At 40.4% G+C, this 16,802-nt stretch overlaps 1 protein-coding gene across 1 annotated transcript in view; it reads left to right on the plus strand.

Annotated features, from left to right (window-relative positions):
- The window catches only part of LOC149302544 (GPI ethanolamine phosphate transferase 1-like), a 130,394-nt gene extending 127,815 nt beyond the window's left edge, over positions 1-2,579 (plus strand). Inside the window, exon 28 of the mRNA XM_089482227.1 lies at positions 2,456-2,579. Within this exon, the coding sequence (XP_089338353.1) occupies positions 2,456-2,579 (124 nt within the window). The remainder of the gene's footprint in view (positions 1-2,455) is intronic.
- Positions 2,580-16,802: the final 14,223 nt, after the last annotated feature.

The following is a 16,802-nucleotide window of genomic DNA, read 5'->3' on the forward strand; positions in this document are numbered from 1 at the left end:
CACACAGACACAGTAAGACACACACAGACACAGTGAGACACACACAGACACAGTAAGACACACACAGACACAGTGAGACACACACAGACACAGTAAGACACACACAGACACAGTGAGACACACACAGACACAGTAAGACACACACAGACACAGTAAGACACACACAGACACAGTGAGACACACACAGACACAGTAAGACACACACACACAAACACAGTAAGACACACACACACAGTAAGACCTCCCTCCCTAACCCCCCTTCTCAGTATCTCCCCTCTAACTCCCTAACCCCCCCTTCTCAGTATCTCCCCTCTAACTCCCTAACCCCCCCTTCTCAGGATCTCCCCCCCCGCCCCGGTCACTTACCTTAAACTCCTGTGTTGGAAGCGTGAGGCGTTTGTCTCGGGTGCCGGCGCTTCACTGCTGATCGCCGGCGTCTGACGTCATATGCCGGCGCCCAGCGTAAAGCGCCGGCACCCGAGACAAACGCTTCCAACACAGGAGTTTAAGGTAAGTGACCGGGGCGGGGGGGACACCGGACTCATTGGTGAGTCACCAGGACACTCTTTGCGGGCCGGTCCGAGCTATTCAGCGGGCCGGATGTGGCCCGCGGGCCGTGCTTTGCCCAGGTCTGATCTATATGATATAGAAAATTGAATGTAATGAAAACTTCTCAGAAATCCTGCAAGACATAAGTGTTATATTCTACAGGTACTGGCTGGAACTAACACATAAGATACAATCATGAATGAGTTCCATTCCCTAGAACCACTTACATTTGAATCAATTTGTTTACTTGTCCAAATTTGCTCTGTAATTTTGTTATAGGTAGGACCTTAATACATATAGTATTATGTGGGTGATTCCAGCAGAAATATGTTTGTGCATTATTGGTGGTAAGTGGCCATGTATTTTACATGAAACTTACCAAGCAACTGCAAGTAAAGGAGTTGAGACTCTTTCAGCTCTGGATGAAGAATTGCATCAAACTGACAGATTTTGGGATTTTCATGAGTTTTGTGATTGATTTTTAAAGTATTTGCGTTGTCTGTTTTGCAACTGCATGCAGGGATTCAGCTGAATGCTCACATATGCATTTCCCCCCTTCCACACACTCCACCTTAATGCCCACAAGAGATGTGTTCTGCGCTGGCTGGGAAAGACTACTGCAGAGGACTGCTGAGACCCCTGTGCACATGTGTGGAAAGCCCCCCATTGATTTTACTGGGAGCACTTTCCTGACAGTGATTAATGGATCACAGAGGAGGAGGGCAGCTGCTGCAGCAGGACTGCAATTTTTAGGTTATTTTTTTTTTGTTTTGGAAAAATGCATATTAAAGTACCCACAGAGTATCAGTGGTATTTATTATACATCAATAAAACATCCTGATATCAATTATAAAACCACCAACAGTGATTAAAAAAACACTGGGGCTCAGACTTTTTAAAGGAATATAAATTTAATTCTTTGACCTTTACTGCTCAATTTTTAGATAAAAATGTAGATAAAATGAGGTCCTTCAGCCTACCTGTTCCTTGTAGAATGTTTCCTGATGGAAACCTTTTAGTGGTTCAATCCCTCTTCACTACTAAAAATTACTAAAATATGCCATTATTCAATACTTACTAAAAAGACCATAGAAATTTAGTGTACCGAATACCACTCATGGTAATCTCAATTTATTAATATGATAAGATAAAACAGATATGTAATTTTAAGCAAGATTTAAATGAAGTAAATGGGTGTTTGTAACATACCTTCAAGGTTTTGGACTGTAAAGAGCATATTAACTTTATAAATACAAGAGATGGAAAACAAGTGTAAATAAAAAAAATAATATAATTTATTGCATTCACTAAACAAATAGATGAAGATATAATTAAAGCAATTAAGTATGCTGCACATCACTGACGCTTAACTTGTCCCTAATGCATTGTAATCTGTCAAAATGACTTTCTAAATATCTGCATGGAATACTCAATACTGCATTTGTGTGCGGAGATCTGGCTTACTGACTGATCTCGCAATGCTCATGACTTGCATATTGATCAGTCATTATAGCCAGTCTTTTTCACCTTGGGTGAAGCCCGTTGAGATAGAACGGTTACGTTTATAACCTTTTTTACTTTGCTTCAGCTCCAGCTGTTTGGTGCCCATAACTTTGTGTAAATAGATAATGTTGTTCTGTAATGGAGACTTTGGATTTTCAGCTTCTAAGAGCAATCTTTTTTTTTTATTAAAAGACCTTTGTTTCCATTAGATATTAAATGCTCTAAGCAAAGTACTTTTTAAAGCGTGAAAACCCTATTTGAAAGTTATGGAACCAGAGGTGTAACTAGAAATTCATACTGATGCGGATCTGTCACTTGTTAACTCTAAAGTTTTCCTTGGCAATCATTGAATAGCACTAAGCTCTAATTAGTAAATTGGACCTTTGTTTTGTTTTATCTACAGTATCAGCCATTATGTTATCGTGATGAGTATGACCATTTTCATGATGCTTCTCAGTGGACTGGCTCACTTTCTTACTACAAAGAAAATTGTAATATGGAGAACGAAGAAGCACCATTGCACTTGATGAAAAAATATGGCTGCTGGTACATCTACAGTTGGAGAATGTCAACATAAGCCAAGAGTATATTTGCTTCGCTCTGAATTCATGGATAAGAAAGAAAACCTTGGCTCTGTAACAGTTTTAGCTTTGTCATACTTACCAAACTGTTTCCACTTAATGTGTTGTTAACCCCTTAATGACAAAGCCCATACATGTACGGGCTCAAAATGCATTGTTTTCCCATTGCTGCCCATTGTCCTTAAGAGGTTAAGAGGAATACTGTATTTACAAGATATATGGAACAATGATATGACCCATACCACTGTATCCCATATGTGATCATCTTATACATGTGCTTAAATTAAATGCTGGTCATTGCTTTAATGGAAAACGTGAAATGTGTTAACACCCTAGATTTATATGCGGCATTAATAAACTCTTTTTATGTCCTTTTGTCATATTTATCTCGTTATTTAATGTGTCATAGTGTCTGAAATATTATTTTCTCTATTTCAATAAACAAATTTGATGATACAGCAAGACTGAGCCTTCAACCGGGTTATGAATTAAAAAAAGACGAGAGTTTCTTCTGAACTAAAAAGTCCCAATGACGCTTTGATGCTACTTTATTGTGCTAGATTATAGTCAGCCTTATACCAGGCTGGCTAATAGGATTATTTAGTTTCCTGTTGACATAAAACCCAGTTATGGAACATTGGCATATTATCCAATGCAGTGGCAGAGAGAAAAATAAGGGACTCGTGTTTAGAGGTATAAACTAAGAATGTGACTTATACATCTCCAATGTGTTTTAGATTTTGTAGGGTTGGGCGTTAAGCAACCAATGATGTCATGGATTATGGAAATGGTGAAGGAGAAGGCATGTTTAAACCCTTGTCAAAGACAGAAATTCCAAATTACCAAGCCTCTTTTGGAGTTAATAAAAATAATATTGGTATGGCTGAATATATGGCATTCAAACTGTTAAACATTACAAAAAGGAGTGCCATATAAAAATAAAACTATAAAATATGGGGAAAGTATTTCAATGTCTTCAAAGTAAATTTCTTAGCAGAAGAAATCTATGCCCAACGTATTACCTTCAAGCAGTCAAACTGTATGATTATTACCGTAGTGTTTATTGACACATTTTAATTGTTATATCAACTTTGAACATTTGTATTTCATTGTTGCTGACACAGGCAGATTTAATAAATTAGGCTTATGAAGCTTGAAGATAAAATTGAAAAATGCATGAATGCTGGACCTGTGCAGGAATTAAATCACTTGTGTAGCAGTTAACATACCCCAAGGTATCAGTAGCCTCATTCTTACAAGATTAATACCTGCTCTTGAACATCTGATTCCAAAATAATGGCCATCAACATGTATCCATTCTTCTGGGAACAAATAATTGTTTCCATTCAGCCCAATTGGGCACTAATATTGTGCAGTTGATGCCATGGCTGTATGTAGGCTGGTTAAATTACTTGATCACAAAAAAAGGTTTTTTTATGGACCTTACTATAGACCCAAGCTGCTGCCACCAAGTAAAAACACCCAGATCTTCACTTAAAATGCGAGCCAAAACATATTTGCAGTTGGCAAACAGCAATTTCATCATGCCTGCCAAACTCAGGATAATCAGAATGCAAGATAGGGAGCTTTATACCACTCCAGTGCTTAGCATTGCAGACGGTGATTGCGGGAGGTTTGTGTGTGGCTGCAAATGTCATAAAGCTCCTCATAAACTGTCCTTGTACTGATGTTGATTTTTACAGGTTACACAATTCAGCACTTAACAGTCATGTTCTGTGATCTTGTGTGTCATCACTTTCATACTGAACTGTTGTTGCTCCTGGGCGTGGCCCCTTAACAATAACCATGGTTCTATTTGTTTCTAAATCTCATGTGTCCCCAGGCACTCTGGTGCCCACACATTCCTACAAATTAAGATAAAACACCTAAAAAGATGGCAGCCTCTGCACAAATGGCAGCCTCTTTTTAGGGAACTCTGGGGCAGAATCAATCAATCACAAGTGCAAATGTGGGTGCAAAATGTTTAAACATGGGCAAGGTAAAAGCAAAAATAGGTGGACCTATAGTTAAGCCCATTCTAACATACACCGATCGGCAATAACATTACTGTTAACATAATATTATTATATTGACCATCTGCCTAATATTGTGTAGGTCCCCCATTTGCCCCCCAAACAGCCGTGACACATCTAGGCATGGACTCCGCTAAAGTCCTTCAAGTCCTGTAAGTTGCAACGTAGAGCCTCCATAGATGCATCATGGTGCCATGTGTTCTCCAGGTAAGCCAATGTAAAATAAAATGTGATTCATTAGACCAGGGCATCTTTCTCCATTGCTCCGTGGTCCTGTCCTTATACTATGCAACCCCATATGCAACATATGATGCACTGTGTGTTCTGACATCTTTCTATCAGAACCAGTATTAACTTTTTCAGCAACTTGAGCTACAGTAGCTCATCTGTTAGATTTGACTACACGGTCAGTCTTCGTCCTCCATGTGCGTCATTGAGCTATGGCCGCCCACGACCCTGTTGCCGGTTCACTGATTTTCCTTCCTTGGACCGCCTTTGATAGGTACTGACTGGGAATACCCCACAAGAACTGCAGTTTTGGATATGCTCTTACCCAGTCTTCCAGTCATCACAATTTTTTCCTTCTTCTAACACGTCAACTTTGAGGACAAAATGTTCACTAGGTGTCTTTCGGCTGCCACGCAAGCACCGGAAAGCCTTCCTGGTTATGTCACTGCTGACATCATCAGGAAGGTCATCAAAGGACAGGATATCCCCTGCAGGGTCTGTCTAGACCCTGTTGGGATATTACATTGCTCCCCCTACTGGCCAATGACGCAGACTGTAATCCCCAAAGCAAGTCTATGGAGACTTGCATTGAGATCACAGTGTGATTGGTGCAGCGATTCCCACTCTTCCCACAACCGATTACAGTGCAAATTAAATTTAATTATTGCTACAGGCAACTTTGGCCAAATGGCTGTATGAAAATTGTCCAAATGCCCCTGATGAGATACTTTTATGGGGATATTTAGAATTAGGGGGGTGCTAAACAGGTCCAAATAAGACAAAATGTGGAATCTATAATGCGCATGGTCCAACTTTTACCCTGTAATATCCATAAATCCATAACAAAACACAATTCATGTGTGGTATAGCCGTAATCAGGAGACGCAGCTGAACACTTTAGTCTGTATTTCTCTGCATAAAACATACACAAAACTCTACAAAATGCTAAGAAGTGTTGGGGAAAAAATGCGTAGGAAATAATTTCTGCGGCCAACGTTGATAGTGATTGGTGGCCAAATAACTGCATGAAGAGTTCCCAAATACACCTGATAGGATAGTCTGGGTTATCTGCTTTATAGAAATATATACTTTTGTGGGTAATTTTGTTTTATTTGTTTAAAATTTGAGTTGCAATCCCATCATCTAATGTAAAAATTCAACGGCTTTGTAAAAAATAATGTACACCTTATTGTATGTTCCCTATAAGTGCTGGGAAAATATGGAAATTCTATATAAATCAGGTATTTCTAAATTCAGGACACCTGAGTTGATAAGTTTGGAGGGGACATTTGTAATTTTGTGAGGATTCAGAGGGGAAAATATATATTTTTTAAATTAGATTTTTCCTGATTTTCGCTAGTTTTTACTAAATTCCTCATCCCAAATTTTCAGCTATCTAACTATGGTATCAAAACAAAGCCCTCTCTCTTTGAAAAAAACAATATATACTTTACATGGGTACACTATTCCCAGGAAAATGAAATAATGGCTGAACCGACATACCACAAAATTTCTCCGGGACTTAAGGTACCAAAAACCACTGGGACTGAAGGGGTAAAAACCATCTACTGTTACAGTGGAAATTTGCACCCACTGCAGCCTTAGAAGCCTTCGCACACATTAGTACCAAGCCCCTGCCTATGTCAGGTTTGTAAGTAATGGAAATTTGGGCAAGTAGTCTAAACTAACAGATGGTATAACTATACGTGCCAGTAGATAATACCTTCTCATGTTCTGTTTTAGAATATACTCTATGTTTAAACCAAAAAGAGCATAATAGTAAATTCTATCAATTAGTAGATTAAATTGCATTGGGAAAAAAATCAATTAAGCCACTTCAAAAGAGGACTGGACTGCATTTCAAATGCATGGACAATCTAAAATAATTGATTAGCATTTAAATTCACTGCACAGAAGTGATTAATGGCATTCTCAGTGCATGCTGTACATAGGTGCTACTTCTGCAGTCTGTTATTGGAGGATTTATTTATCCTTCTAAAGAAGGCTCTGTTCACAAAAAGCAATGCTTTTCTTTATTCATTGCAGAATAATTCTGCAATTGATATAGTTAATACGTCTCTCCTCTGTCAGTAGTGACTAAGTAGTGAAAAAATGCATATAATCAATAGATAATAGAAGAAAGAAGTCCAGTAGAAGAAAGCTGTCTTTAGTTGAGGCAGTAACTTTGTACTGGATCAACACAGAAAAATATGTGAAGTCACTTAAGATTTGTGGACCTTTGAGGTCCTGAAACTTATGTGACTTTATTTTTTCCCATGCCAGCCCAAAAAAAGATATTAACTTTGAAAGAGGCTTCTTCCTTCTAGGGGAAATAAGGCAACTCTTGACATTAATAACTAAGAGCTTTACCTAGAGCACTGAATCTGTTATGCAATGTGTTTTAACACACTGCAGTTATATATAGAAACTGAACCAATCCCCACAACATATTTTTTATTAGAATTCTTAACTCCATTCTTGCTGGCCTGAAAAAAATATGGCTAGGTAATCAATTCTTTGTGTAGTACTGTATCCAGTTTTCATGTGTGAATTATTCATACATGTGAACAAAAAAACGTGCACACTGTATTTGATTTTCTTCAAATCACTGTAATAGCAGTCCTGTTGGTCCACTTTTGCAAATGCACATACGCATATGAAATGCAAGGCAATTTTTCAATTTAAAGCTTTCAAAAATAAATAAAAGAATTCTGCCATGAGTGTGATCTTATTATAGCAATATTGGACCTAAGTATAGCAGTGGGGGGAAGTGTCTGCAATAGCCAAGGAATTGTGATTAAAAAAAAATTAGAAGGACAAGGGAACTACATAAACTACCACAAATGTTAGGGGTAACCAGATCTCCTCACGTTGATGAGTAGTTTTGAGGAAAAAAAAGTTTGAATGCACTTCTCATAAATAAATTTACATGGCAAGCTGAAATGCTTCTAGGGAAATAAAACTCAATTCCATTATGATGTGCTGTATTTCTCCCAATAATAACATCATTAGCTGATTAATTAAAGTGGTGTCTTTATATAGACAAAAAGGTTATTTTGCATTAAATTCACCTGATAAAAAAATGAAAAACTAATTGATGCATTTGAAAAACAGGAAAAATAGATCTGTGTTGCAGATCTTGAGTTTATATATAGGCTTTCTGCATGCTATGAGAGTACAGTGCCTTCCGAAAGTATTCACCCCTTGGTATTTTTCCTATTTTGTTGCATTACAACCTGGAATTAAAATAGATTTGTTGTTCGTATCATTTGATTTGCACAACATGCCTACCACTTTGAAGATGCAAAATATGTTTTATTGTGAAATACACAAGAAATAAGACAAGAAAAACCCAGAAAGCTTGGGCATGCATAACTATTCACCCCCCAAAGTAAATACCGTATTGGCTTGATTATAGGCCACACCCTTAAAGTTGGGTGCTATTTTAAAGAAAAATTTATTTTTAGAGAAAAAAATACACATTAGTGGAATGGTAAAGCAGTATTTTATCTAATGAACAGGAATACATGTATTTTATCATATATACAAACAGAAATTTGGAAAACCAATAGCCATTTTAGGGTCCTCCGCCCGTAATTCATATAAGCCCCGGCAGAAGTGCCAGAAGCAGCAGGGGTTTCGTGCATCGCTCAGACGCCCACCGGCTGCCAGAGAGGAGAATCCAGGTCCCCCGCAGCAGGGCTAAATAAAAAAGAAAAAACACCCGCCCGGTGCCCGCAACTGCATGTCCTGGGCTTCAGGCAATACGAATTGCGCTAAACACTGATTCTAGGCCGCACCCCCACTTTAAAGACTTAAAGCGGGTGAAAAAAGTACAGCCTATATTCAGGCCGATAAAGTACTTGGAGATATCCTGCAGGCACCCTGGAGCGGGCATGAGACATAGCACTAGAATCATGTGCAGGGTGCTGCAGGCTGAGAGTATGGAAGCTTAGCAGAAACATAGCAAGCAAGGGGGACAGAGCGAGCAAGGGACAGGGAGACCGAGCAAGAAACATAGCCAGACAAAACATAAATGTACAGGACATAAAGGACAGGGAGCAAGGAACACAATGGATGGAATCAGGAGCCGAGATCCTCAGACGCTTCTCCTTTAAGCAAGGATAGGATATCTTAACTGGGACATGGGGAGAGGAGAGAGGAACCGAGATCCTCAGATGATTCAGGGAAAAGAGGGCAATGGTACATAGGAGAGAAACACACATGAATACAGGAACTAGCCTAGGACTATATAACAGTTGGAGATTTAGTCACATCTTATGGCCATAGTATGCTTAGCCCACCACTACGCCAAAGTACTCCAATATTCAGTGGGTCCTAGCGCTAAACCCTGCCTACTGGATTATGAAACATTGAACCTAAACACAGAACCAAGAAGGACATACCTTTAGACTGCTGACTGAGACAAACATAACAAACGAATGGGGCACACCTAATAAAGGAAACAGAGCCGAAGCTAAGAGCTGAACTAGAATTAAGGAATCAGACGCACAGAACAGAGCATATGGAAAATCCAGGAATGGATTACAGCAAAGGTGAAACTCTAGCGAGACGGGGGGAAATCTAGCGAGACGGGGGGAACAAGAGAGAAGCAGCTCCGCAGCCTGAATGGAGCCTGACACTGATACAGAAATAATCATAACCAAAAAGATCACCAAAATTGGTTTAGTAGTGAGAGAAGAGAAGACCGGATTCCTGCTGTTTCTGCTACTGATATGTCTGACAAAGTAGCAGCTACTTCTTTTTCTGCTGCTTTACTACACTGCTTCCTATCCTTTAAATGAGATGAAAAAGTAATCGGCAAGTCCCATTCTTCTGATATAGTTGTCAGCAAAGTATCATTATGTGTATATTTTGTCTTTTGATTTTTGTGTTCTAAATGCATTATAATAAACTTAAATGTTTATTTTAGGTCCCAAAACCTAGAGTGTGTTAGTGCATGGTGTTTTACATGCACATGTGTGTCACTGCATGGTGGCTAGGGTTAGTGGCCCAGGGGAAAGAGTGGGTGTACGTGGGCTCATCTCTACCTTAACCCCATTCAATCCCAGGGGTTTTTGGTACCTCAAGTCCCAGAGCAATTTTGCCATTTTTGCGTTATGTCGGTTCAGCGACTCTATTCTCTTTTCCTGTGAATAGTGTACCCATGTAAACTATATATTGTTTTAGGAGAGATAGCGCTTTCGTTTGATACCATAGTTAGATGATTAGCTGAAAATTTAGAATGAGAAATTTAGTGAAAGTGATGAAAAATCCCGTCCAAGTTTATCAATTAAGGTGTCCTGATTTCAGAAATATACCATTTATATAGATTTTCCACACTTTTCCAGCACTTATAGGGAACATACTATAAGGTGTACATTATTCGTAGAATTTTTATTCTTATGGCTTAACGGGTTTGGGGGTTGTGAACGGGGTTATACTGGGTAGATGTTGTGTTAGGGCGATGGGATGTAAGGGTTTTTTTTAGTTTTTTTTATTTTTCATGTATATATATATTTTTTTTTTATATATATATATATTTTAAAAAATGGTTAGAGGTCTGTGAGTTCTGCTTGGCTTTTGCAGTTGCATTTAGCTTGGACACACAAGCGAATCCTGAGCTGGGGCGAATCTCCTAAGTGACATCTCTAAGTGAGGAGTTACAAGCAAAGAAGGAGAGTATATTCATTACTATTGCAAGGGGGAGCACTGTGTTTGTTTGTGTTGTGTTCAGTGTAAAGTTTTGTTGAAAAAAGCAAAAAAAAAAAGGGTAAGGGCTATTTCAGGTGTGTTGCTAATTAAGTAACCTTCTCTGTGAGTTCTGCTTGGCTTTTGCAGTTGCATTTAGCTTGGACACACAAGTGAATCCTGAGCTGGGGCGAATCTCCTAAGTGACATCTCTAAGTGAGGAGTTACAAGCAAAGAAGGAGTTAAAAAGCAAGAAGGAGGGTAAAGTATAAATCCTTGTGATTGCATATAATATATTTATATATATTTTGCGCCTTACCGTCTGTTTTTGCCAGTTATTGGAGCTATCCCCATTGCCAAGATGTCCTCCATGTTTGACAATGCGGTCAGGTGTACATCTTGCTCAATGTATGCAATCCTTGAGCAGCGCTTCGAGGGTGCATATTGCTGTGCGAGATGTGTGCGGGTTGCTCATTTGGAAGCACAAATCCTGAGTCTAGAGGAGCAACTGGCAACACTGAGATCTATTGACAACTTGGAGAGGAGTCTGCTGCTCACTGAGCAAGCTCTCTCGCAGGTAGAGGTGGGGGAGGATAGCGGGATGGAGGTACAGGACAGTCAGGCAGCTAGCTGGGTTACAGTTAGAAGGCGGGGTAGGGGGAAAAGCGCCAGGGAGGCTAGTCCTGATCTAGCACACCCCAACAAGTTTGCCCGGTTGGCAGATGAGGGGGATGTTAGTTCAGAGTTAGCAGTACTGCAGCAAGTCACTGCCTCTGACCACCAGAGGGGTGTCTGCTCCAGTAAGGAGGGAAGGAGGAGCGCAGGGCAGGCCAGACAGGTGCTGGTAGTGGGGGACTCAATTATTAGGGGGATAGACAGGGCGATCTGTCACAAAGACCGGGATCGCCGAACAGTGTGTTGTCTGCCTGGCGCTCGAGTTCGGCACATCGCGGATCGGGTTGACAGATTACTGGGAGGGGCTGGAGAAGACCCAGCAGTCATGGTGCACATTGGCACCAATGACAAAGTGAGAGGGAGGCGGAGTGTCCTTAAAAATGATTTCAGGGACTTAGGTAGCAAGCTTAAGGCAAGGACCTCCAAGGTAGTATTTTCTGAAATATTACCTGTACCACGTGCCACACCAGAGAGAGGCAGCGGGAGATTAGGGAGCTAAACAAGTGGCTCAGAAGCTGGTGTAGGAAGGAGGGGTTTGGGTTCATGGAGAACTGGGCCGACTTCTCTGTCGGATACAGGCTCTACGGTAGGGACGGGCTGCACCTCAATGGGGAGGGTGCAGCTGTGCTTGGGGAGAAGATGGTCAGAAGGGTGGAGGAGTGTTTAAACTAGGGAAAGGGGGGGAGGGAAACTACAATATAGAAGGGGAAGATAGTGTAGATAGAGAGCTGGGGCTTATAAATGTACCTGGGGGTGGAGCAGAGGGAGGGGTTAGAATAGTTAATAGGGATAGGCTTCATAGGGGAAAAAACCATACACCTCTAAATTGTATGCTTACTAATGCCAGAAGTCTGACCAATAAAACTGACGAACTGGAGTTAATAATGTCTGAAGAAAATTATGACATAGTGGGTATAACAGAGACATGGTTGGATGATAGCTATGACTGGGCGGTTAACATACAGGGGTATAGTCTATTCAGGAAGGATCGGAAAAAACGAAAAGGGGGAGGAGTTTGCCTTTATGTAAAGTCCAGCCTAAAGGCCACACTGCGGGAGAATATATGTGAGGGAAATGATAATGTGGAGTCATTATGGGTAGAAATATATGGAAAGAAAAATAATAAAATACTGATCGGGGTTTGCTATAAGCCACCAAATATAATGGAAGCAGCAGAAGATCAATTATTAAAGCAAATAAACAAGGCAGCTAATCACAATGAGGTGGTTATTATGGGGGACTTTAACTATCCCGACATAAACTGGGAAACCGAGACCTGTGAATCTCATAAAGGAAACCGGTTTCTGACTATAAGTAAGGATAATTATCTGTCCCAAATGGTACAGGACCCGACCAGAGGGGGCGCCCTACTGGACTTAATATTAACCAACAGACCTGACAGAGTAACTAATGTGCAGGTCAGGGGACATCTAGGAAATAGTGATCACAATATGATGCATTATAACTTGTCCTTCAATAAGGGAACTCTTAGAGGAGCCACAAGAACTATGCACTTTAGGAGGGCAAAGTTTGATCAACTAAGAGAAGCCCTTAACACTGTAAATTGGGAAAATGTCCTCAAAAACAAGAGTACAGACGCTCAATGGGAGATTTTTAAGAATATCTTAAATTCTCACTGTGAAAGGTACATACCGTATGGGAATAAAAGAGTCAGGAACAAGAGAAAACCAATGTGGATAAATAAAAATGTAAAGGGGGCAATAAATGGCAAAAAAAAGGCATTTAAGCTACTAAAACAGGAAGGCAGTGAGGAAGCACTAAAAAGCTATCGGGAAAAAAATAAAATATGTAAAAATCAGATAAAAGCAGCAAAATTGGAGACAGAAAGACTCATTGCCAAAGAGAGTAAAACAAACCCCAAAATGTTCTTTAACTATATAAATAGTAAAAAGGTTAACAATGAAAGCGTTGGCCCCTTAAAAAGTAATGAGGGAGAAGTTATAGACGGGGATCAGGAAAAAGCTAATCTATTAAATATATTCTTCTCTGCTGTATTCACAGAGGAAAATGAAATGCCAGGTAATATACAGCAGGATGAGATAAATGCCCCAGTACATGTCGCCTGTCTAACCCAGGAAGAAGTGCAGTGCCGCCTAAAAAAAATCAAAATAGACAAATCACCAGGTCCAGATGGCATTCACCCCCGCGTTCTAAGGGAGTTAAGTAATGTAATAGACAGACCCCTATTTCTAATATTCAAGGACTCTATAGTGACAGGGTCTGTTCCCCAGGACTGGCGCATAGCAAATGTTGTGCCAATATTCAAAAAGGGGACAAAAAGTGACACGGGAAATTATAGGCCTGTTAGTTTAACTTCTGTTGTGTGTAAACTGTTTGAGGGTTTCCTAAGAGATGCTATTTTGGAGTATCTCAATGAAAATAAGTGTATGACTCCATATCAGCATGGGTTTACAAGGGATCGGTCCTGTCAAACTAACCTGATCAGCTTTTATGAGGAGGTGAGCTCAAGACTGGATCGGGGTGAATCGCTGGATGTCGTATATCTTGATTTTTCCAAAGCATTTGATACGGTGCCACATAAAAGGCTCGTACATAAAATGAGAATGCTTGGGCTGGGGGAGAATGTGTGTATGTGGGTAAGTAACTGGCTCAGTGATAGGAAACAGAGGGTGGTTATTAATGGTACATACTCTGAGTGGGTGACTGTTGCTAGTGGGGTACCACAGGGGTCAGTTTTGGGTCCTATTCTTTTTAATATATTTATTAATGACCTTGTAGAGGGATTGCATAGTAAAGTATCAATCTTTGCAGACGATACTAAGCTCTGTAACGTGGTTAACACAATAGAGGACAGCGCACGATTACAAATGGATCTGCATAGGTTGGAGGCTTGGGCTGGGATGTGGCAGATGAGGTTCAACACAGATAAATGTAAGGTTATGCACATGGGGAAGAAAAATCCAGGCTGGGAATATGTATTAAATGGGAAAACACTGGGGACGACTGACATGGAAAAGGACTTAGGAGTTTTAGTTAACAGTAAATTTACCTGTAGCGACCAGTGTCAGGCAGCTGCTGCTAAGGCAAATAAAATCATGGGGTGCATCAAAAGGGGCATAGATGCCCACGACAAGGAAATAATTCTACCCCTGTACAAGTCACTAGTCAGACCACACATGGAATACTGTGTACAGTACTGGGCACCAGTGTACAAGAAAGATATAGTGGAGCTGGAGAGGGTTCAAAGACGGGCAACCAGAGTAATAAGGGGAATGGGAGGACTACAGTACCCAGAAAGATTATCAGAATTGGGGTTATTTAGTTTGGAAAAAAGACGGCTTAGGGGGGACTTAATAACTATGTATAAATATATAAGGGGACAGTACAGAGATCACTCCCAGGACCTATTTATACCCAGGACTGTATCTATAACAAGGGGACATCCTCTACGGCTGGAGGAAAGAAGGTTTCTACACCAGCACAGACGGGGGTTCTTTACAGTAAGAGCGGCGAGATTATGGAACTCTCTGCCAGAGGAAGTGGTGATGGTAAACTCAATAAAAGAGTTCAAAAGGAGCCTGGACGTGTTTCTTGAAAGCAATAATATTACAAGTTATGGATATTAGATTAATAGGGACAGAACGTTGATCCAGGGATTTATTCTGATTGCCATATTTGGAGTCGGGAAGGAATTTTCCCCCTGGTATGGGGCAATTGGCATCTGCTTCATAAGGGTTTTTTGCCTTCCTCTGGATCAACACAGTAGGGACACAATATGTATATAGGTTGAACTTGATGGACTTTGGTCTTTTTTCAACCTTATGAACTATGTTACTATGTTACTATGTTATTAATGCCGGTGATGTCAAAATGACATCACTTAGCTCACATGTAGAGCTCCACGCGAAGCGCGTAGAGCTCTACACGCTGCCCAGACTAAGCACTGGGGACTCAGAAGCACCGGTAAGTTGGAGGGGGCATAACACAGGAGGATCCAGGTCCCCTGGATCGCTGCAGGGGATCTGGATCTTAGTCTCATAATCAGACCTATTTGAGGTCTGATTATAAGACGACCCTGATTATAAGACGAGGGGTTTTTTCAGAGCATTTGCTCTGGAAAAAACCTCGTCTTATAATCGAGCAAATACGGTATTATTTATTGTATTATTTTAGTGATTTTTAAAAAAAAATTAAATTACTAACCATTTTTCCCCCTCCATTTCATTTTCCCCCTGCACTGATCACAGTGTCTGTCCCTCATCGGAGCGATCGAATATCTCTGCAGGGGATATGCTGTCATGCGATGACCTTCCGGGTGACGTCAGGAGTGATGCAACCCGGAAAGGAAAGCCCGATCGTGCGATCGGCGTTTAAAAATGTAACGGCTTCTGCTGTCAGGGGGGAGTTCAGGCTGACAAGAAGGGCAGGACGTACCGATACGTCCATAGGGGATTCTTGGGATGTGTTTTTTGGACGTATCGGTACGTCCATAGGGGACTAAAGGGGTTAACTAAAAAGTCACTCCTGATGTGTTAACTTTGCTACAAATATCTGTGTCATCTGCAAACTGGCGTATCTACTCTTGCATACCACTAGTAATGTCACTGATTAATAGATTATAATAGAACAAGCTCTATGACTGACCCTTCAGGAACGCCACTCTTAACCTGCCCTTTCTTTGAATGTACTCCCTTTACTAGGGTACTGATACCTTTAATTTAGCTCACTAATGAAGTCAGAATTAAATGCCTATAATTCCCACAGTCTTCCCTGTCTTAACATAACATTACATTTATTTATATAGCACCAGCAGATTATGTATAGCTGTTATAATCAGTGGAATAATTGAAAATCACAAACAATAAGAAACCGGTACAAAAGGAGAAGAGGGCCCTGCTCTTACGAGCTTACAACATAGTTACATAGTTCCATAGGCTGAAAAAAGACATGCGTCCATCAAGTTCAGCCTTTCCTATATCTGTTAATTTGTTGCTGTTGATCCAAAAGAAGGCAAAAAAACCCCGGTTTCGCTCTTTCCAATTTTGCACCAACCAGGGAAAAAATTTCCTTCTTGACCCCAAAATGGCAGTCAGATTTCTCCTTGGATCAATAAGCTGTTCCCCATAATTAAAGATTATATCCCTGAATATTATGTTTTTCCAGGTATCCAGTTGCAGTTTAAACGTCTTTACAGACTCCGATAAAACTACCTCTGCAGGCAGAGAATTCCACATCCTTATTGTCCTTACTGTAAAACACCCTTTCCTCTGCTTTAGTCTAAATCTCCTTTCTTCCAGTCTGAACGCATGACCACGTGTCCTATGCATAGTCCTGTTTATGAACAGATTCCACACAATGGTTTGTATTGGCCCCGAATATATTTATATAATGTTATCATATAACAACATAGTTGGTAGCGGAGGGTTAAGTGAAGCACTAGGTGATTACTATTTGGATGGGGATGAGTTAAAAAGGTCTGGATGATCTGTAGATAATGTTGATAGTTAAGATTATCTGATCAGGATGATTGGCTGAGAGTGAAAGGAGGAAAGGTTGTACA

The sequence above is a fragment of the Sceloporus occidentalis genome, unplaced genomic scaffold (genome assembly GCF_023333645.1).
Source record: "Sceloporus occidentalis isolate IW3139 unplaced genomic scaffold, rSceOcc1.0.p SCAF_18, whole genome shotgun sequence".
NCBI lineage: Eukaryota > Metazoa > Chordata > Lepidosauria > Squamata > Phrynosomatidae > Sceloporus > Sceloporus occidentalis.